Source organism: Stegostoma tigrinum, chromosome 27 (assembly GCF_030684315.1).
Source record: "Stegostoma tigrinum isolate sSteTig4 chromosome 27, sSteTig4.hap1, whole genome shotgun sequence".
Classification (NCBI taxonomy): Eukaryota; Metazoa; Chordata; class Chondrichthyes; order Orectolobiformes; family Stegostomatidae; genus Stegostoma; species Stegostoma tigrinum.
In genome coordinates, this window is record NC_081380.1 from 36,235,755 (window position 1) to 36,258,851 (window position 23,097).

General features: G+C 39.7%; 2 protein-coding genes and 1 long non-coding RNA gene across 4 annotated transcripts in view; 1 reads left to right on the forward strand and 2 right to left on the reverse strand.

The window, feature by feature from the left end:
• LOC125464429 (lissencephaly-1 homolog) overlaps positions 1-10,946 on the reverse strand; it is an 87,340-nt gene extending 76,394 nt beyond the window's left edge. Inside the window, exon 1 of one of the 2 annotated variants that reach the window (XM_048556747.2) lies at positions 10,680-10,946. In XM_048556747.2, the coding sequence (XP_048412704.2) occupies positions 10,680-10,723 (44 nt within the window). In that variant the 5' untranslated portion in view covers positions 10,724-10,946. The remainder of the gene's footprint in view (positions 1-10,679) is intronic. The other variant, XM_059655299.1, reaches the window with a different exon arrangement.
• Positions 10,947-11,166: 220 nt separating this feature from the next.
• Positions 11,167-23,046, reverse strand: LOC132211017 (uncharacterized). The gene is made up of 3 exons (XR_009447300.1): positions 22,799-23,046; positions 20,500-20,669; positions 11,167-11,266 (listed from the first exon to the last, which is right to left on the reverse strand). It is a non-coding gene; the product is annotated as an uncharacterized LOC132211017 (long non-coding RNA).
• Positions 11,222-23,097, forward strand: part of mettl16 (methyltransferase 16, N6-methyladenosine) — a 116,693-nt gene continuing 104,817 nt past the window's right edge. The window contains exon 1 of the mRNA XM_059655305.1: positions 11,222-11,413. The gene's annotated coding sequence lies outside the window, so the exon portion shown is untranslated. The remainder of the gene's footprint in view (positions 11,414-23,097) is intronic.

Below are 23,097 nucleotides of genomic sequence, written 5' to 3' on the forward strand. Positions count from 1 at the left end.
TACTTTCCACATTACACAAGCATGATCCAAATCAACATGCAAATTTGAATCATCATATTCCTGGCACAAAGACTAAATACTCCACAAAATCTGCAAGAACTCTTGCTTTCAAAGGTATCCCAAAACAAATGAAATGTTCAAGACAGTACACGCTGCTTGTTCAGGCATTCATGCCACCTAAGTACTGTTAAATATCAGACTGTTGTAACATAAAATCTAACAAAATCCCCTCTGATGAGAGTTTTTTTTAAGCAAAAGGAGCCACAGCTTCAATCTTAGTGACATTTTACCCTTGATAGTCAGCTCACTTGGTCCCCTAGAAGCATGGCCACAGCTAACAAAAACATTGAGCGTCTCTGCAGACAGTACTTTGTAATAAGAGGAGTTGGGGATTTATTTCTTAATAAGGCAACGAAAAAGTGAAAACAGCTTTATCAAATTGTATAAAGTTTACTATCAGATAAACTGTAAGGAATTAGAGAAGTGAAATTCTACAAGTTCACAGGAAGATTTGTTACTAAATTTGCTCTTTTCGCATGATACTTAAGCAGTCAAGATCACTAAATTTTTGCGTGTTATGCCAATTTAGTTGCAGCCATAGTTACCAACAGTTCTCCTGAAAGCTTGAGTTTGTACTACTCCACTTCAGCTAGCAGACATGTTCCTAGTGGTTTTATATGATTTTTAATTATTACTATTGCTCTCAGATACACATTTGAAAGTAACAGATGAAGGCAATATCATTAATTATTGTGCACTTCTTGTCATTCATCGTCTTCGTCTATGTTCAAACAGGAAGAATCATTAATATGATGTATCCCATTGAAGCTATACACCGTAGCAAACCAACACCTTTGGACAGAGAACTATTTTTTAAAAATATAGTAACAGTAAATGTGTTACCAAAAGTGAATGGTGCTGCAATGTACATTTTAAATTCATCTATTCAAGCCAAACTAGTTTCTGCAAATGGTTCACCAAGAACACCTCCAATCACTGAATCCATATTTGTTAAACAAAAATTGACACATGTTCACAACACATTTGCGAAGATATGCTCTGAACTTTCAAATACCATCCAATTATGTCTATCAAAAGATATAAAAGACAAAACAAACACATCATGGATTGCCAAATACTGGGTTGTGACCGAGTAGGTTCTATAAGACCCACACCTACAGTCTTTTACAATTATTTAATATCTGAAAACAGCTTTACTGTTCTATGATTCATTAAAAGCTACCAGAATAAATCATGCACTTGCTATCTTGAGTGGGAATTTTAACCAAATTTTTCACTAATTGTACAAACAAAACACAACGTGCCCCATAATATCATTACTAGAAATCTACTTAGCCACCTCAAAGCAGCAATAATCATGCAAATTGAATCAAAGACTATCTTGATGCCCATGTTTCTGAGATGAATATTTCCACATCTTCGAAACTGAACACAAAACAGAAAGGGAAAGGTCATAGCTTAGTTGCATTCCCCAAAAATAAATCCTGCTAATACTGCAACTTCCGCAAGAAAGATTATATTGAAGAAAACTTATCCAGTTACTATCCCTTAAGAGGTTGAGGGACAAGAGGGCTTTCATAGAATACCACAGGTCATGTTCTCACGTTCAACTTAGGACACAAAAAGGAAGTGGTCACAGTAAATGCAGGGAGTATCAACCGGCAAGATTCAGTGAAGGCACCAAATCGAAACAGGGTGCACAAAATACAACAATCCCGTGTGGACTAAGAAAGCAAGCTGGTCTATCAATTATAGATAACAAGGTGTAGAGCTGGATGAACACAGCAGTCCAAGCAGCAGGAAAGCTGACGTTTTGAGTCACGACCCTTCTTCAGAAAGCTGCTTGGCCAGCTACGTTCATCCAGCTCTATACCTTGTTTTGTCAGATCCTCCAGCATCAGCAGTTCCTACTATGTCTGGTCCATCAATTACCTGCTTCAGTGGAAAACTTAGAGTCAGAGAGTCATACAGCATGGAAACAGACCCTTCAGTCCAACTATCCCCAACGGAGAATAAAATGGTAATAAAAGAATGACAAGGTCACGAAGGAAGATCAGGAGTAAAGACTTCAGAGCATCTTAAAGACAGAAGCAGATGAATAAGGAAATGAAGAATTTATGCCCAAGGAAGTGGAAAGTCTAGCTATTAAACTGTGCAGCAACAGAAATTAGGGACGTGCAATAGGCCAGAACTGGGAGAAGGAGACTTATCTTGGAGAACTGCAGAGCTGCAATGGGTTACATACAGAAGGAGAGATTAAAATGTATTTTACAAACAACTGTGGTTTACAAAACCATGCACAAGCTTCATGATGATGAGTGTGTCATGGATAAAGCATGAGCCACAATGGAATGCATTTACCAACCTATCAAATTGGTCAGGTTCCCGAGAGATAATGGGAAGATGCTGGAGAATCCGAGATAACAAAGTGTAGAGCTAGAATAACACAGCAGGCCAAGCAGCATCTTAGGAGCACAAAAGCTGACGTTTTCTGATGAAGGGTCTAGGCCCGAAATGTCAGCTTTTGTGCTCAAGCAGCTGCTTGGCCTGCTGTGTTCATCCATCTCTACACTTTGTTATCTCTAGTCATGTTCTCTGCCTGTTTAAGCATATAGTATCTTCACTAGTTAACAGATGGGTGTTAATTTCAAGCTTTGATATTTTCCTGGAAGTACTTAATACACTGTACATATTCAGCTAATGCTAAGCGTATCCACAACTGATTTTAATATTAGTGACATTCAGATCTGCTACAATTACAGATTGTCCACTTGGAATAAGTTATTGTTTCTTCTCACACGAAAAAAGTGAATTCAACTATCCATTCACAGCTGAATGCTCTGCTACAAAACCTAGGAACTGCAGTCATTCAGACCCTCATACTTGTTTCATCATTCAATTAGATTACGTCTCATTTGTATTTAAACCCCAATTATCCAGGACTGTTTCATCTCTTGAAACCCTTACAAAAAACAGACCACAATCTGTCCACCATACATACTATAGATGAACAGAAAACTTAAGATGCAAAACCAGATGCTTTCAAAAAATGTGATAACGCGAGTTCAGAATCATTAAGTTCCTGTTTAAGTGAAGGGTAAGGTAAGATTAGCGAACAATGGATGAATATAAATAGAGGTTTTAGTCAAGAATCAAAAAGAATCTCAGATTTAGACAACTGGGTTTAAATAAATCTCAACAGTAGCAAAAGCGTAGGGGCATTCTCAAGAGGGAGATCAGGAGAGCAAAGGTGAGACAGCTTTGGCAGATAAGGTTAAAGATAATCCAAAGAGATTCTACAGTAACATTAACAGTGAGACAGCAGAGAGCACAAACGCGAGCAGAGCGATGGGCCCATTCAAGATGGAAGAAGTTGTCTTCATGATGAGCTTCCGGAGACAGGAGATATATTAAAATGAATATCCTCCAACAGATTTTACAGTGGACAAAGAAATAGAAGCTGGAGAACACAAGGCAATAAATACTGATGTTTTGAAAACAGTTCACATTACAGAAGAGCTGGAGGTTTTATGAAATATAAAGGATGGATACATCTCCAGAACTCGATCTAAAGCATCTCTGGACATTGAGAAATTAGGGAGGAAATTGTAGTGCCTCTTGCAGAAATATGGGCATCATTTAACTGTGGTTGAGGTGTCAGATGACTGCAAAGTGGCTAATGTTGAGCCTTTGTTTAAATAAAGGCTGTAAGGGGAAGCCTAGGAACTACAGACCTGCGAGTCTAACTTAGTCACTGGGTACGTTGTTGGAGGTGATTCTAAAAGATGGGATTTATCTGTATTTGGAAAGGCCACAAATGATTAGGGATAGTTAGAGTGGTTTTGTGCAAGGAAAAACAGTGTCTTACATACTTGCTGAGTTTTTTGAGGAAGTAACCAAAGACGACTGATAAAGGTAGAGAGGTAGACAGTGTTTTCTTGGACTTTAAAGCTTTTGACAAGGGTCCACATGGTGGACTAACTAGTAAAGTACATCATTTAGGATTCAGGGTGGGCTTGCCAACTGACTGAATTAGCCCGAGATAGAGGGTGATGGTGGATTCTTGACTGGAAGCCTGTCACCAGCAGTGTTCCACTGTTATCAGTGCTGGGTCCACTTTTGTCTGTCATTTATAGAAATGCTTTAGATGAGAATACAGGAGGCATGGTTGTTAAGTTTGTGGGCGACACCAAAACTGATGGCATTGAGGGTAGTGAAGAAGGTTATCTGAGATAACAAACAGATCTTAATCAATTGGGTCAACGCATTGTGGAGTGGCAGGTGGAATTTCATTTGGAAGAAAGAGATACCGCATTTTGGTGAAACAAGCAAAGGCAGAACGTTGCCAATTAAAAGTAGGATCTTGGTAGTTTGTAGAACAGACACCTTGGGGTTCAGGTACATAGTTCTTTCGAAAAGGTACACCCAAGGTTTTGGAATAGATCTGTAGCTCGGGTTGTGGGTGTTGAGGTTGGTTGGCTCACTCGCTGAGCTGTGTTGTCCTGCAGACGTTTCGTTACCTTGCTGGGTAACATTCTCAGTGCAGCCTCTGATGAAGCATCGGTGTGTTTTCCTGCCAGGTTTTTAAACTCTGGGGTCCGTTGAGATGGGTTGCCTCACTTCCAGGTTTCCGCCATAGTGGTATGTATATGGGGTCAAGTTCAATGTGTTTATTAATAGCCTGCTTCATGGAGTGCTTCCAAGAATTCTTGCTTGTCTCTGCCTGACCTGTACCAGGATTTTCATGTTGTCCCAGTCAAAGTCGTGGTTCTTCTTGTCCACGTGGATTGAGATGAGTGAGTATTGGTCATGACTTTTTGTAGCCAGTTGGTGTTCATGTAGTCTAGTTGTTAGTTTCCTTCCTGTTTGTCCAATGTAGTGTTTCTCGCAGTCTCTGCAGGGGATTTGCTGTGTTCATCCATCTGGTCCTGTCCATGGTGGGGAGTGGTCTTTAGTTTGGGAGAGCACTTGTCGTAGGGTTGACGTGGGTTTGTGTGCCACTCTGATGCTCAGCAGTCGTAGGAGTCTTGTGGTGAGTTCTGACATGTTCCTGATGTAGGGTAGTGTGATGAGTGTGTCAGAGTGCGTAAAATCTTTCTGATGCTCTTCCTGTAGGCATCTCCTGACCCAGTTCTTTGAACATCCATTATCCTTGAACACTTGGAAAAGGTATTCCTCCTCCTCTTGGCATAGTTCCACGTTGCCGCAGTGTTGTTGTTGCCCTTTTAAATAGCATTCACACACAGCTTTGGGTGTGTGTGCTGGGATGGTTACTGTTGAAGTTCAATACCTGGCCTGTGTGTGGGGCTTTATGACGTACTTTCATTTGCAGCTCCCCATTTGTCTTGTGCTCGACCATGACGTCCAGGAATGGGAGCTGTTTGTTCTTCCCTCCTCTGGTGAATTTTATTCTGGTGAGGGTGTTGGTTGAGTTTGTGTGTGTCTTCTAATTTGGTCCATTAAATGAAAACAAAAAGGTGTCATCTAGGTACTGAATCCACAGTTTAGGTTGGATTTGAGGAAGAGCAGTCCTTTCCACTCTTTGCGTCACTGCTTCTGCTATGAGTCCGGAGATAGGCGATCCCACAGGTGTCCCACTGATTTGCTCGTATGTTTGGCCCTTGTATAGGTACATCACATGCAGACAGGGTGGCTAAGGTGGCATTTCGCATGCTTGCCTTCATTGCTGAGACCTTTGAGTATAGGAATCCGGAAATCATGTTGAGCTCATACAGGCTGTTAACGAGGCCTCTTCAGGAGTACTGTGTGCATTCCTGTCATCTTATTGTAGCAAAGAACAACATTCTGTTCAGGTAGCTGAACAGAGTTCAGAAAAGATTTTCCAGGATGTTACTAGGAATGGAGGGTTTGAACTACAAAGAGATCCTGGATAGATTGGGAATTTCCCTCCCCAATGGAGGTTGAAGGGTGACCTTATACAGGTTTATAAAATTGTAAGGGGTACAGATAAAGTGAATCAAAGGGTCTCTTCCCCAAGAAGGGGGTTTGAGGCTAGGGAGCATATTTCTGAGCTGAGGGGAGAAAGATTTTGAAAAGACATGAGAGGCATTTTTCTCAGTGGTTCATGTGTGGAATGAACTAGGAAGTTGTGGATGCTGGAAGTTACAACATTTAAAAAAAGACATTTCAGTCAGCATATCTGGAAGGATATTGGGCCAAATGCAGGCAAGTGGGACTATCTTAGTTTGGACTGAAGGGTCAGTTTCTGTGCTGTATGGCTGACTATAACGGTGTCTATCCTCCACAATAGAAAATCAAAAATAATGCACTTGAAAAATTTTAACCATGTGTTCAGTTTCTCTCAGACTGACATACTAGAGAAAGAATGATGCGCAACTTAGAATTTGATGATTCTTGAATTTGCAAGCTCAAATTTGCTGCCAATCCCCAGTCCCTGCACACATTCTGAATCAAATTATGATTTGCCTACAAATCAGGCTCACTTGTAGACAATGTGTTACATTTATTGTGTAAACTCAACATTTACGTTCAATATCTTGAAATGCAGTCTTCCAGTACCGTCATTGTCCTACTTTAAGCAAGTGATAGAGGTTAATACAGTAACATGCACTGATCAAAAAACTACAACACAAACTTGAAACGCTTGGATTCCAGTTGTGAAAACAGTGTCACAAGTGAAGAATAGGAAGAATAGCAGTTTTATCAAATACCCAAGATTCTGCAGAGGACAGAAGCAATTTCCTGAAGTTATTCAAGCTTGTAATCAACTGGAGCTTATTTACATACAAACAAAAGCAAAGCCACGAAATCCAAGCTCTCAATATCCTAACTGGGTGTACTTGCAAGATCAGCAATTCAATTTCATTCAACTAAGTTCGGATGCCTTTCACATGTGGTTCTCTCAAAGCAATGGTCACACTATACATAACAACAAATCACCAAAGATCAAGCAAAATACTTTTCAGTCGTAAAGCCTGTTAATTTTCAAATCAGTTGCAAGTTTGCAATAATCAAATTAATAGGCTTTTTCAATTCTGGTAAAATGTTAAGCACCAAAAGAACCACTTCAGTCAAACTCAAAATAAATGTGGACATTTAGGTTGGTTTTCATCAAGGACAGTGAACTACATATGAGAAACAAAATCTCAACAAGCATTCCAGAAAGCTCAAGTTTACATAATCTTAAAATAGAATCAACCATGATGGCATAGCTGGTAAGTGAAACATCAGAACACAATTTAGTTTTGTACATCTCATCACATGAAATCATTGAATTCAAGTCACATCTGGAAGCACCATGCAAAAACATGAAGAGCAGGAGCAGCTCCTGGAGGTTAACTAGCAGCACTGAAACTGCTCCCATCTTACAATTTAAGCTGATGTTTGTTCAAAGTAACTGAAGAAATCATATGAAACATAACGGCAAGAAACTGTTCAAAATGAAGTCCACTGAAATGCTACCAGTATATTGGAATTCTTCATATGCAATGTAATTTCTAATGACACTGTATTCATAAACAGGGCACTATCAGTTCATTTTCAGCTGCGGAGAAATTAGATATATGTTAACATAGTATTACATAGGTAAATTCAAGGTCAGAAGTTTTTTTAAAATATATTAATTCACGGGACATACACCTTGCTGGCTAGGCCAGCATTTATTGGCCATCCCTAACTGACTGTCAACTGCTCTCTGGTCAATCACATTGCTGAGAGTCTGGAATCACATGTAGGCCATACAAAGTAAGGATGGCAGTTTCCTTCACTGAATGACATAAGTGAACCAGACCGGCTTTTCTAACAATCAGCAATGGATTCAACGTCATCAGCAGACTCTTACTTCCAGTTTGTTATTGAATTTAAGTTCTGCCATGGTAGGATTTGAACCCAGGTCCCCAGAACCTAGGTCTCTAGATTAGTAGTCCAACAATAATACCACTAGGCCATTGCCTCCCATAATAACAAAGTTATGGATTGCATTTTGCAAACATGAATGAAGCATAAAAATATTTGCTGATATATTTTCTAAAAAGTATTTAGAGAAACAATATTTTGAATGTTGACAGTACTGATATTTTGGGAGCCTTTCAGAAAGACAATGGCCAGGCTCTCAATGCTAATATTCGGTCTATTAGCTCAGCATCATCCATTTAAAACTAACAGCTAAAAGACTTTCACGGAATCAATAGAAAGTAAAATACAGGTGCCCCTTCCAGGTCACCAGATAGGTAATCCAGAACTCTAGGCTAATATTTGGGAGATGTGGGGTCAAATCCCACCAAGGCAGAGTGGTCATGTCACTCGACTCGCCACCCAGAATCCCAGACTATGCTTAACACCCCTGTGGCGCAGTAGCCATTACCCTACCTCTGGGCCAAAAGCTCCAGGACTGAGCAACACCTTCACCACAGCTGTGACATAACATGTCTGAACAAGGTGACTGAAATAACCGACGAAAAATGTATACTTTGTAAAAAAACACAACGTGTATTCTGAACTGAGATTTTTATGGTTGAACATCATAGCTGAAAACAAAAATAGAATTAGGAATTTCACATCAATCTCCTTGCTTCTGCTCAATTGTCTGCTTCACTTTGAACCACTCAAATTTTCCATGTAGAGAATCAGCACTGCCACTGTTCAAGAATAGATGAAAATAAAATAAAATAAAAAGCTACTACAAACCATGGAAAGCAAACAGTTAATTGCAAATCCTTGCAAACTGCTTACACTGATTTAACAGAAAACTAAAGATAAAAACAAAACAGATCTCTGCAGAAGGTGTTGGATCTCTGAGACCTTTGATCAAAAGTTGTAATGAAAGGTTGCATAGCTGAAACATTAACTCTGCTTTTCTCTCCAAATTGCTTGCCCGACTTGCTGAGTATGTGTCATTTTTCTACCTTTTTTTCAGATTGTCAACGTCCAGAGAACTGTTTCTGTTTTGTTGTAAATGGTTCCCTGAACTACTTGAAATTATCTATCAGCTCTAATTTCTACATTTTCACACTAAGATTTAGAATTTTAAAAAACTGTCTGGATGTCCTGATCATATTTTGTGCAAGCTTACCAAAAGCAAAGGAACATTTGAAGACATTAATATAAAATTTTGGAAACCCATTAGAACCAAAAATCTGAAAATAGATGGGCTCTGGTGGTCGTTACCTCGTGCACATTTCTCACCACTTGACATGTCAACAAAGTCATTATATATTTTCTATTATTTCAAAGAACCACTTCGTTGGGACTCAAACCCCAAACATACTTATTCACTAATTAATGGAAGAATTACCATTGAGCTTCTGCATTTAAAAGACAGTTTGATTGATTTCTCATTTAAGTACAAAAAAGAGTTTGAATAGTTCATCATCCAATCTTAAGTTTCTAATTCAATATGTAAACTTATTCCTGGATTACTTTTCTTTCACTGGCTGTAAACACTAATTTACACCTTAGGTTACTGTACCACATTTCTCAATTTTACAAAGATAATTTCCAGCAAAGCATGATCACAAGCAACTTTCTACAGTCAGTTACAAAAAACACGAAATTAGATCTTGACCCAAGATGTCATACTGATTGGAATATGTCTGTTTAAGTGAAACTTCCTTGCTTCTTACCAAACTGATTGAGTAAAAGTGACCAAATATTTGCAGAAACATGAAATAATGCTGGTACTGTTCCTGGTTAACTGTTATGTTTTTAATATGTAAAGAGCAGCTATGTTGATATCACCAAATATTAATTTGAAAAGCAAGGTTATGCACTATTGTCAAACAATTCAAGATCAGGTTCCAAATTAAAAATGATCCAAAAAGTCCACACATTATAAATCTATGGGCATCCATAAAGTGATGGGTATTCTGAAAACTAGAGCTGACAAAGAAGAAGCAGGTTTAAAAAACGTCGTAATGTTAATCCTGCATCACCAGAAAACAGGATACATGTGGCTCATGGCACTGCACCGATCATGAAAATATTAAACTAATGCCGAAAAAACGGTGATAAACATTGCATTGTTTCTTTTAAAAATCATGAAATCCCAAATTAAAAGTAAAATATAGAAAAATCGGCGATTATATACATTTGTTTTAATATACATATTGATAATAATTGAATAACACCCTGTTTGGGCGTCTCAAGTCAAGATCCACCCTGCGGTAAAAAAAATCTTGTTTCTCCTCACTCCACCCAAACTCATCAGTACTGTTCCTAACCTGTAAGTACACTCATCCATTCTATTACGCACAGTTTAAAAAAAATGAAAATTAAGGGATTAGGGTACGATGTATCCGGGCGTCGGCCACAGCAATAAAGGGAGAAAAATACCAACCTGCATTTTTCGACATAGAAAGGAATTGGGTCAAACTCCAAACAAATACACAAAAAAGAAAATGGATGTCCATTTCTTATGAGGCCACGTCGGCGACTTTATGATGTTTGAGGAACTGCGTCTGAAACATACCCAAAGGTCGTAGAGAAAAAGGTAGCGACGGAGCCGGATCATTTGAAGGTCCCCCGTTTTAATGTTTTACCAACGGCCGGGCGCCATTTTATTACCACACAGCAAGGCAGCGGCCACATAATCTGAAAAGAAGCTTTCCTCGCCTCAGCTTTTTCTCCACCGAACGCTGTATTTAATCAACCTCAGCGATTACAAACCTACACCAACTCACCCTGAAAAGAGTCGCCTTCGACACGGTGGGCTAATAGCGACCATTCAGACGAGAATCCAGAGGTTTCTTTTTACGGCTGTCAAACTGAATTGCAGCTTCCCCCCGCTTCTTCGCTCAAACTGTTTTTTTTCCTCTCTCTCGCCCGGGTCCGTCTCGCTCTCTCTACGCTGTCGTGCGGAGTCTGCGCAGAACAGGCTGCGCACATCAATCCGTCTGTTTCTCTCTGTCGCGTCCTCCTCCACCCCACTTTCTTACTCCTCCTCTTCCGAAGAAGTGACCGGGCACGGCACGCTGTTTTCGCCTTCACGCCTGCGCACTGCACCAGCCTTTCACTCAGGCGCCCGGGATTCGCCCGCTACCTCGCCTCATCGCGCCTGCGTAGTAGAGGGAGCGAGGAAACCGGAGCTTGACTCGAGGGTAAAAAAAATTGGAGTGACGTCACCCGACTGTTGGCGAGCATGCGCCATTCACCAACGATAGCGTCAGCCCAGGCAGACGGGATACGAGTGAGGCTGCGCAGTAGGGCGGTGCCCAGTTTGACAGCCGTTGGGGCGCGCGCGCTTGAGCTAATTTGAATGTGAGTCGTCCTGCGGGGAAAGATACGTTTTTTAAAAAAAAGTCTACTAAATGTTATGCGAAATTTATTTTCGAGTATTACTTGATAGATTTGCATCTGAAGGGATGAAAATGTCTTAAAAGTTCCTTGCTGCATTTCCTGCCCACAACTCTCTCAGGTACATCATTATGTTGCGTCCTTCTAATGTCTGGGATTGCACAAAATGAATTTTGCTTCCAATTTCCATCACTTGCCTATCTCCAACTTCTGGCTTCTATGACAGTTGTTTTCATTTCTATGGATAAACTAATCACAGAAATCCATCACAAACCCACTGACTCCCACAGTTGCCTTCACTATACCCTTAGACTTTGCCTGCTAAAAGGACTCCATTCTATTCCTCTCTGATGAAGGGTCTAGGCCCGAAACGTCAGCTTTTGTGCTCCTGAGATGCTGCTTGGCCTGCTGTGTTCATCCAGCCTCACATTTTATTATCTTGGAATTCTCCAGCACCTGCAGTTCCCATTATCTCTCCATTCCATTCTCCCAGTTTCTCCTTGCATCTGTCTTTATGCCATCTTCTGACAGTGCTGGGATGGCCTCAGACATCCAACTTCTCCTGATCTGTGGTCGACAGTGACCTCAGTCATATCTAACATTTTCTGCTCTTCTCCCTTCACCCCCTCCCTTTTTCTCCTATCCCACAGCAAAGATAGGGTGCCCTCCTGTGCTCACTTTACACCCCACCAGCCTCTGCATTCCACAGATCATAAGCTGCTATTTGTTAATTTTGAGGAGGATGTGACTGCCAGACACCCATGCCCCTCCCTTATCAGCATTCCACAGGGACTGTTCCCCTTTCACTTCCAACACTCTCTATGTGCCCATGGCACCTTCCTATGCAATTGCAGAATGTGTGTAACTCACCCATTTCTCTCCTCCCTTCTCACCATCTATAACCCCAGACAATTTCCAGATGAAGTCGTGCATTTCATTCAATCTGGTACTCTGTATTCACTGCTCATAATATGGTCCCCTCTACAATGGGGAGACAAAGTGCACATTGAGCAGCCACTTTGTGGAACACCTATTCTCCATCGATTAAAATGACCCTGAGCTTCCAAATGCCTACTTCTTTAACACACCACACATTCCCATCCTCCCATTCTGTCTCAGTCCTATTGCAGTACCGCAGAGAAACTCAATGCAAGCTGGACAAACAACACCACACTTTCCACCTATGCACTTTACAGCCCTCCTGACTCAACACTTGAGTTTAACAATTTTTGAATATGAACACCTCCCCAATGTCTCTTATTCACCCCAAACTCCCAGACCCTGTCCTGTATGTGTTGCTCTCCCCATAGCCCACCCTATCCCTGTTTTCATCTCTTCTTCCCTGGCTTATTAACAACAATTCATTTGTCTGCTTCCTGTTTTTCCCTCTTACTGGGCATCTCTGCCCCTCTCTACCCCACCCCTATCACCTCATGATCATAAGTATCAATATTTCCTCACTCCTTTCAGTTCTATTGAAGGCTCACTGGACTCAAAACATGAACTCTGTTTTCTGTCCACAGATGTTACCAGACCTGCTGAGCTATTCCAGCAGTTTCTGTTTTCATTTGTTTCAGACCTGAAGTTCTTAGTGTTTTTGTATGTCCTAAAGATTGTTTGTTTTTGATAATGGTGTGTGGAATGTGATCAAAATTATGACTAAACTGAAAACATCACCACCTTGACCAAAGATGGTATGGTTTATAGGACAGATGAATCAAATTTGCCAGTATCAGCAAATTGGTAAAACAGCTTAATGATTAAAACAAAGAAAATTGTTGGAGTCTATTGATTGGCCAATTCAGTGGAGAAAACCTGCACCATGGCTAATTTCAATTGTTGGTCGGACACTTCTGCATAGTCTTTGATTTTGCTGTTTAGATGCTGACTTTCAATTGGTCAGGACATCCCATATATCTTTACAACAACTAGGTAACTGATGGTCCCAGTTGATACCAAAACCTATTCTTCCTGTTATTGCTCCCAGCCAAACAACACCTTTATTTCCTGTTTTCAAATCCCTCCATTAGCCTTGGCCATCTCCACCTTTATAGCAATCAGGATGGAGTTTAAAAAAGAAGTTTCTTCTAACAACTGTAAACGCCACTGGTGAGATTGTACATGGACCAGTGTTTAATTTTAGTATCTTGAGTAAACAGAGACATAATTACATTGGAAGTAGTTCAAAGAAGGTTCACTGGGTGCATTCCTGGAAGAAGAGGTTGAGTGGGTTGGAACTAATGAACACGAGAGGTGCCAGAAGATGGGAGGCCAGCTAATAGAAAATAGAACACTATGGCACAGTACAGGCCCATCGGCCCTCGATGTTGCGCCGACCTGTGAAACCAATCTGAAGCCCATCTCACCTAAACTACTCCATTATTATCCGTATGTTTAATCAATGACCATTTAAATGCCCTTAAACTTGGCAAGTCTACTACTGTTGCAGGAAGGGCATCCCATGCCCTTACTACTCTGAGTGAAGAACCTACCTTTGACATCTGTACTATATCTATCACCTAATATAGTACCAGAATTCAAGAAGAATGGCCAGGATAAAGTTGTAAGCAAAGTATTCGAAATTATTCTGAGGGACAGAATTAATCTCCATTTCTAGAGGCAAGGGTTAATCAAGGATAGTAGGCATGGGTTTGTCAGGGAAAGTTCGTATCTGATAGGTTTGATTGAGGTTTTTCGAGGAGGTGACCAGAATGTGTGGATGTATTCTATTTAGACTTTGGTAAGGCTTTTGACAAGACCTCACATAGAAGACTGGTCAAAAGGTTCATAGGATCCAGAACAATTTGGCAAATTGGATCTAAAATTGGCTTAGTGGCAGGATATAGAGGATAACAGTAGACTGTTTTTGTGTCTGGTAGCCTGTGTCTATTGGCATAGTGAAGTGTTCAGTGTTGGGTTCCTTGCTGCTTGTAGTGTATGTTTACGATCTAGATCAAAATGCAGGAGGTTTGATGAGTTCACAGGTGACTTGAAAATTCATCAGCTAAATAGTAAGGAATCTTAGACTACAATATAGGCAGGCTCGTCAGGTGAGCAGAACATTTGCTAATGGAATTTAATCCTGTAAAGTGTGAGGTGATTCATTTTGGCATGACAAAAAAGACAAGGGAGTACACAATGAATTGAAGGACCCTAAGAAGTACAAAGAACCAGAGCAACATTGGTAATAAATACTCACAGATACTTGAAAGCAACAGTATAGGTGGATAAGGTGGTTAAGAAGACATGGATACTTGCCTTTATTACTTGAGGCATTGAATACATGACAAGGGAGGTTATTTTGGAATAAAACAAAGAATTTCCCAAGCTGAATATCTGAAAATTTAGAAATTGCTGGAGAAGCTCAGCAGATCAGAAACATCTAGTCCAGTGATCCTTCTATATAAGACATTAATTAGGTCACAGCTAGGAGTACTGTGACACTGCAGTTGCCACATTATAGGATGAATGTGATTGTACGAGTAAGGATGCAAAGGAGATTCACCATGAAGTTGCTTGAGAGTTTCAGCAATCCAGAGAGACGAGATAGACTGGGCTTGTTTTTCTCTCAGTAGAGAAGACTGAGAAGCAGACCCGATTGATCTCACTATTTCTCTTTTCTCTTTTAAGGGACTGCTCAAAATGTATCTCTGAACAACCTTTTCTAATTCGCTCTGATATCTAGTTTTGTCAATTCTGAGCAATACTTGGTGGAGTGGGTGGGGTGAGGTGGAGAGAAATTGTGTACAGTAGATAGCATCTCTGCCACTGACACACAAGCTCTAGGTTTATGCCTTTCAGTTCAGACTTCATGGCCAAGGAAGGTTTATTCGTAGGGCAGGCAAACAGTTCACGTATCATCCTGGAAATCTTTCCAAAACAACGATGTCAGATGATAAGAGTGGGAGAGATTCTCGGTGAACAATGCAATTGAAATAAATGGGAGTCTGTACTGTCACTGTCAAATATTTCAGACAATAACGTGCATGTAAAAGTGCATCTTGCCAAAGCAGCCCAGATGCTGAGTGAACAAAAATATTCCACCATTTCAGTATTTGCAACATGTTCACAAATTAAAGGTATGAATGTAAATCTAAGTTGTAGGATGGGCATTGAAGAACTGGAGGTGCTTTTGGAACTAAGGAGGGTCAAAGAGGGCCATGAATACATTTAAAAATTCGTTGGAATTCATTGGAAACCTGAAGCTTTGGAGAGCTGGCTTGTGTGTTTCTAATAACAGGAGTAATGAGTGAGAAGTCTTGATGGGGGATGCAGTATAAAGACCAAAATTCTGTATCCATGCGCATGAGAAAACGCCTTGTCACGACCATTCAGTAAATTTCAATCAAATCACCTCTCACTTTTCATAAACCCAGTGAAAACAAACCCAGCCCATCTAATCTTTCCTTATGAGACAGCCAGCTCATTCCAGATATCAATTTAGTATCTCCTTTGAATTACCTCCAATACATTTACATTCAACCTTAAATATATAATGTTATGTTACCATAGTCCCAGAGGACCATAGGGCTTCTCTCATAAGAGAGAGACAACTGATGGTGGTTTAACCTGAGAGTTATCACACTTCCGGTGGGGGCCAAGATCGAGAAGGTGGAACCTTCATGATGGCCTCAGCTGGAATGGAAATTGAACCTGTGCTGTTGGCATTACTCTGTATTACATACCAGCCACCCAGTCACCTCTGCTAACCTAACCAATCCCTCTCAACCTTTGAGTAAGGCAACCGAAACTGCATAAAATATTTGAGAAGTTGTTTCATCTATGATATGTATAAACGAAACATAACCTCCTTACTTTTCGGTTCCACTTGTAGTGAAGGATTGCGGCCCATTAACCTTCTTAATTACTATCTGTATCTGCGTACTATCTTTTTGTGATTCATGTACTGGAACATTGAGATCCCTTTGTACCCAAGGTTCTGCACTTGTTCTGTGTTTAAATAGGGCTTTTTTTTTAGTCCTTCCAACCAAAATGAACAACTTTACAATTTCCCACAATGTACACCATCAGCCATAATTTTGCCCCGTCACTAAACCTATCTATATTTGTTAGCAACCTCCTTGTGTCCTCTGCACAGCACACTTTGCTGCCTATCATCTATAATCTACTTAAAAAGCAGGACAAGCCTAAAGGGTTGCAGTTCAGTTCATCAGACTAGGACCTATTCCTGGCTTGTATGTTGATCAGCAGAAAGCACTCTTCTGCATGAAATTATCCATAAAATGTCAATACAATTGATAAATGAATCATTCATAATACCCCAGGTGTGTCTCACCAAAGCCCTGTACAATGCATCTAAATTTCCTTAGTTACCTCATCCAAGTGTGATTGCTTGGTTTAAAACTGGAAAATGCTAATTCTGAATTGTTATCGGAAGTGAGATTTCATCTAAGTGACTTCAGAGATCAAAGCTATTGCTTATTGTGGTCAGCAAATTTTCCTTGGATACTGAAGAATTTCATGCATTCACATAAAAATCTCTCATCTTCAAAAGAAATTGAGTGATCCTCGTAATTTTGTTTTGAGTTGTATTGACTAATGATTGATTTGTGGTTACACAGTATAGGTGTTACATAGAAATAACTTGTGACGCAGGAGGAGGTCATTCGGTCTATTATGTCTCTACAGTTAAAAAGAAGGGCGGTATGGTGGTTCAGTGATTTAGCACTGCTGCTTCACAGTGTCAGGGACCCAGGTTCAACTCTTCAACATTTCTGGTACATTATTCGTCTGTATGGAATTTGCACATTCACCCTGTGTCTGTGTGGGTTTCCTCCAGACACTCAGGTTTCTTTCCATAGTCCCAAGATGTGCAGTTAGGTGGATTAGCCATGCTAAAATTGCCCCTCGTGTCCAGGGATGTGCAGGCTGTGTGGATTATCCAGGGGAAATGCATGGTTACAGGCATAGCGTTGGTGTGGACTCGAAGGGCTGAATGGCCTGCTTCCACTTTGTGGGGATTCTACGATTCAATGTGAGATCCAGGTCTGGATCCTGAGCCGTGACACATATAGAACATCAAAGGTACGTGCAGGTTTTTTTTTCACTGCCCTCTGAAGCTGAGAGTTCTAGATCCCCTGACACTCCCTGGGTTAAAAACAAAGTGTCTGCTCAATTTGCCTTGAACAGTTCTGTCAATTACTTAAACTTCTGACCCATGATTATTGACCTCTCTGTAAAATGTGGTAAAGAAAATAGACAACAGACCCAGTAGCTATTTTCAAGTATTTTTCATTATCTTCACTTCTCCCCACACTCTGGTCCCTTCCTTGACTTGAATATTAAATTTGTTGGGATATGATTTCATCCTGAGGGTCCTTTCAGTATTGGCAACCAACTAGGATTAGGTGTGGATAAGTGTACTTTCTTCTGATAGTCCTAGACTATTATGTCATGAGAAAGGAATAATTGACAATCTAGTTCTGACAGGCTCTTTGCGCAATCATAATATTATAGAATTCATCATCAGTGATGTAGTTGAGTCTGAGACTAGTGTCTTGAATGTACAGGAAACTATGATCGTGTGACACTTGAGTTGTCAATGATTGGGGAATGTTACTTAAAGAGATAACAGTGGAAAGATGATAGCAAATATTCAAAGAGTGCATGAGTGAATTGCAACATTGTACAATCCTGTCTAGTGCAAAAGTAAAAGGAAAGGTGGCAAAATGTTGGTTTACAAGAGAAATTAAAGATAGCATTCAATCCAGGGAAGGGTCAAACAAATTGTTCAAAAACAACACAGACCTGAGGAATGGGAGTAGCTTAGAATTCAGCAAAGGTGCACAAAGGGATTGATTAAGAAAGGGAAAATAGAATATGGGAGTAAGTTTGCAGGGAAAATAAAAATTGATTGTAAAAGTTTCTATAGTTTTGTGAACAGAAAAAGATTAGTGAAGACAAATGCAAGTTCTTTACAGTCAGAAACAGGTGAATGTATAATGGGGAACAAAGAAGTGGCTGACCAACTAAAGAGAAAGTCAGAACTGAAGAAGGGTCCCGACCCGAAAAGTCAGCTTTCCTGCTCCTCTGATGCTGCCTGGCTTGCTGTGTGCCTCCAGCTGCACACTGTGTTATTGCTGACCAACTAAATATATGTTTTAATTTTGTATTCATAAAGGAGAATGCAAATAACATCCCAGAAATGTTGAAGAACACATTTTAATGAGAGGGAGGAAGTAAGTATCATTAGGGAAATAGTATTGGGACTGAAGTCGATAAATCTCCAGGGCTTGATGATCACTTCCCTGCGTACTTAAAGAAATGGTCCTAGAAATAGTGAGTGCATTGGTGATCATCTTCCAATACTGAATGGACTCTGAAAGGTTCCTACAGATTGGGCCTAAGTTAATATTTATCCCTGTATTTTAAAAGGGAAGTAAAGATAAAACTGGGAATTATAGACTACTCAGCCTGATGTTGGCTGTGGGGAAAACTGCTAGAGTCCATGCTAAAAGATTTAATAGCAGATCATTGAGAAAACAGTTGCAGGGTCAGACAGTCAGCATGGATTTAAGAAAGGGAAATCATGCTTGGGAAATCTGCTGGAATTCTTTGAGGATGGAACTGGTAGAGTTGATGAGGGGGATCCAGTGGATGTGGTTTACTTGGACTTTGAGAAGGCTTTTGACAAAGTCCTACATAAGAGATTAGCATATAAAACAAAAGTGCATGGGTCTGGAGGTGGTGTATTGAAATGGGTAGATAATTGTTTGGTAGACAGGAAACAACAAGTAAGAATACATGGCAGGCAATAACTAGTGAGGTATCACAGGAATCAGTGCTAGGACCCAGATATTCCTATTAATGATTTAGATGAGGGAACAAAACAAAATAGCTCAAAATTGCAGTTGACTCAAAGCCGGGTGCAAGGCTGAGCTGTGAGGAGAATCCTGAGTGGTTTGGACAAGCTGAGTGAGTGGGCAAGTGCAGTATAATGTGGATAAATGTGAGTTATCTATCCATTTAGGGAGCAAAAACAGGAAATTAGATTATCTGAATGGCAATAAATTGAGAGTGGAAATGTGCACCATGACGTGCGTATCCTTGTACACTAATTGCTGAAGGTAGACATGTAGGTACAGTAGGTCAAGAAGGCAAACGTTATGTTGGACTTTGTAGTGAGAGGATTTGAGTACAGGAAGAGGGATGTATTGCTAATACTATACAGGACTTTAGTGAGACCACAGCCGGAACAGTGTGTGTAGTTTTGGTCTCCTTATCTGAGGAAGAATATTTTTGCTGTAGAGGGAGTGCAGAGGATGTTTATCAGATGGATTCCAGCATTGGTGGGGCTGGTGTATGGGGATAATTAGTTGAAGAGGTTGAATCAGCTGGAATTATATTAGCTCAAGTTCAGAAGGGTGGAGATGGTGGAATCTCACAGAAAACCAAAAAATTCAAAACTATACAGGGTAGATGCAGAAAGGATGACACTGGTGGCAGGGGAGTCCAGAACCAAGGGTCATAGTCTAAGGAAGTGGGTAAACCAGTCATGAGAATATTTTTTTCATCGAGAGAGTGGTGATCCTGTGGAATTTGCTACCAACAAGCAGTTGAGGCCAAACATTGTATGTTTTCAAGGAGGTGAATTTTGCACTTGGGACTAAAGGAATCAAATGCGGCGGGCCGGGGTGGGGGGGTGACAGTGAATAAAGCTGTTGATCAGCCATGATCAAAATAAAAGATGGAGCAGACTTGAAGGGCTGAATGGCCTACTACTCCTATTTTCCTATAGTATGTTTCTATGAGTTACAGGAATGTAGCTGTGTAAGAATTTTTCTCTTGTGTGACCTAGCTGCCCAAATACAAACTTGATTGCAGTCAGTTAACGCGTCACTGATCAATAAGCATTTCTGAGGCCTTTTGGACCATTGACAGTACCACATGACATACAATGGCTGTTTTCTTATAAGTAACACAGCAAGATTCTCTTTTTGCAGAGGACCATGACAAATGTTAGAAAGTTACAACAAAATTTGTGGCACAATAGACATTGAAGAAGGTTTTCTAAGATTACAAAGGGATCTTTATCAATTGGGTCAATGGGCTGAAAATTGCAGATGGAGTTCAATTTAGATAAATGCGAGGCATTGCATTTTTGTATAACAAACAGGGACAGGATGTATATAATTCACAGTAGGGTCTTGGCAGTGTTGTAGAATAGACAGACCCGAGTTTACGTACCAAGTTCTTTTGAAGTTTGTGTCATAAATAGACCGGATGGTTAAAAATGCATTTAGCATACTTGTCTTCATTGCTCAGTCCTTTGAGTATAGGAGTTGGGACATCATGTTGAGGTTGTACAGGACATTGGTGAGGCCTCTTCTGGAATACTGTGTCCAGTTCTGGTCGCCCTGTTATTGGAAGGATATTATTAAGCTAGACAGGGTTCAGAAGAGACTTACTAGGTTGTTGCTGGGCATGGTAGGGTTGAGATATAAAGTAAGGCTGGGACTTTTTTTCATTTTTTGGACGTTGAGAGGGGATCTTACAGAGGTTTATAAAATCATGAGGGGTACAGATAGGGTTAAAGATACGTGTCTCTTCCCTAGATTGGGGGATTTCAAGACTAGGGGGCATGTTTTTAAGGTGAAAGAAGAGAGGTCTTATAAAAGATGAGGGTCAAAATTTTTACTTAGAGGGTGTTTCGAGTCTGCAATCAGCTTCCTGAGGAAGTGGCAGATGCAGACACAGTTACCATGTTTAAAAGACATTTGGAAAGATATATAAAGAGGAAAGGTTTGGAGGGATATGGGCCAGGAGAGGCAGGTAGGAATAGTTTAGTTTGGGATTACGGTTGGCATGGGGTGGTTAGACCGAAGGGTCTATTTCTGTGCTGTATTATTCTAAGATGCTAATTTGATCATTTCAGTCACCATCCTAGGTTAATCCTGAATTTTAAAAAAATTTAATTAACTGTTGCAGACACTGTAACATAAAATAATAAAAATACATTAAGACTAAGTGAGACATTTCAGATGAGATTCTAAGCAATTACACGAAAGTATGTATCAGAATTTTATTTTGGTTCAAATGCAACATTATAGTTGTATAAATTTGAATATCAGTGGTGGTGACTTGGGACTTCTCATTTTAATTCAAATTTATAATCTCCAAGAACTAAATTGTATTTATGGGACAATGTAGTCACAAATAACATTTCTTACTTCCAGTGGTGAGTTAATTTGCAAAGCAAATGTATTGTTTGTGTGCAAACGTTAAAAAGATTATTTGTTTAAGGTCCTATTGTAAATATTCTCTATTAATTTAAAGAATTTCAGAAACTCAAACCAGACATCCACGTTGCTTCTTTTGGAGTCCAAGGGTGTAGATCCTGGGGTTTTGTTGGATTTTCAGCCCTTGGGTTTTTCCCAACACTTTCTCTGCTAGTATTAATTCTTATATGCTGTCCTATTACTAGTCTCTTTGCTATCTTCATTGTCTGTTACATAATCCATGTCTGTTACTGTGTCACAAAATATTGTTCAAAGCCTTCTATTTACTCATTCCCCCTTCTACTCTTCTCCCTTTTGTCTACTTAAAAACTCTATTCCAATCTGTTTTTATATTCACGGCCTGTTTACTCTTACATTCTGTTTTTTTATTCTTTATCAACTTTTTGATGGCCATTTCATGATTTCCAAAAGATCCATTCTGAGGTTGACTACAATGCGCCCTGTATGAACTACTTTCAATCTGAATCTGTCCTTAACTTCTTTCATAGCTTGGAATATATGCTTCTTGTTTTTGTTTCTTAATGTACATTTTTTTTGACAATCTGGAATTGTTTCTTTCAGTTTCTCCTATTTATGTATTATTATGTCTTTGCCTCATGACACATTCAACCTAGTCAGTTTTTTTTTCTCAGACTGATGTGATCGGTTTTAAGTTTAAGAATTTGTTTGGCAGGGGAGTGTGTCAGCGTTCAAACTTGATATGAAACTTTTATTATGATATTTTTCAGAAATTCTTTTTCTGTTGGTGTTAATAATTAACCTTGGATCATTGCGCAGTACTAGGTCTAAAACAGGTTTATCCTTATTTGGTTCCACAAGACATTGGTCTCGGAAAATAACCCCAGAACGGTATGCTACAAACTCATCTTCCGGACCACTTTGGCCAATTCTGATTGGTCCAATCTATAACAGCAAAATTCCCCCAAATTGTCACCTTGCTTTTATTACCAAGTCCAAAATATTTCTGGCTCAGTGCTCTTTCCAATGTATATCACTACAGTTAGGGGCCATCCTGGTGATTCAACTTCCTGATATTCTGAAAAAAAAACTTCGGATTAATTGTGAAGAATGGCTTGTTTTTCTGTATTATTTTCCAACTTGGTGGAGCTAATCATTAAATTTGAGACGTTTAAAATTAGAAAAAGTGCTATGCTATATGCACAAACATGGTAAGTGGGGTGGAAATCACGTGTACATTGATGAGGATCCACACTTATACAAAATTAAATATCTCATTTTGTACTTACAATGATAAGTTGTTTAAGGCATAGCTTGTTTTTATCCCAACCTGTTCAAGTTCGACTGGTGAAAGGGAACAGAGACCTGTCTTAAAACAGATTACAATTAAAAAAGTAGACATAGAAAAATAAAATCAGAAAAAAAATTGAGAGGAATTTTGTGTATTTAGCAAAAATGTAAATGACACTCGACATTTCCCTAATGTTGCCTGTTATATCCATTGGCTCAAAATGTACATAGATAACATTGGCAAACTTTGCACTGTAAAGCTAGCAAATAAATTACGCATGTGCAGTACTCACGTATT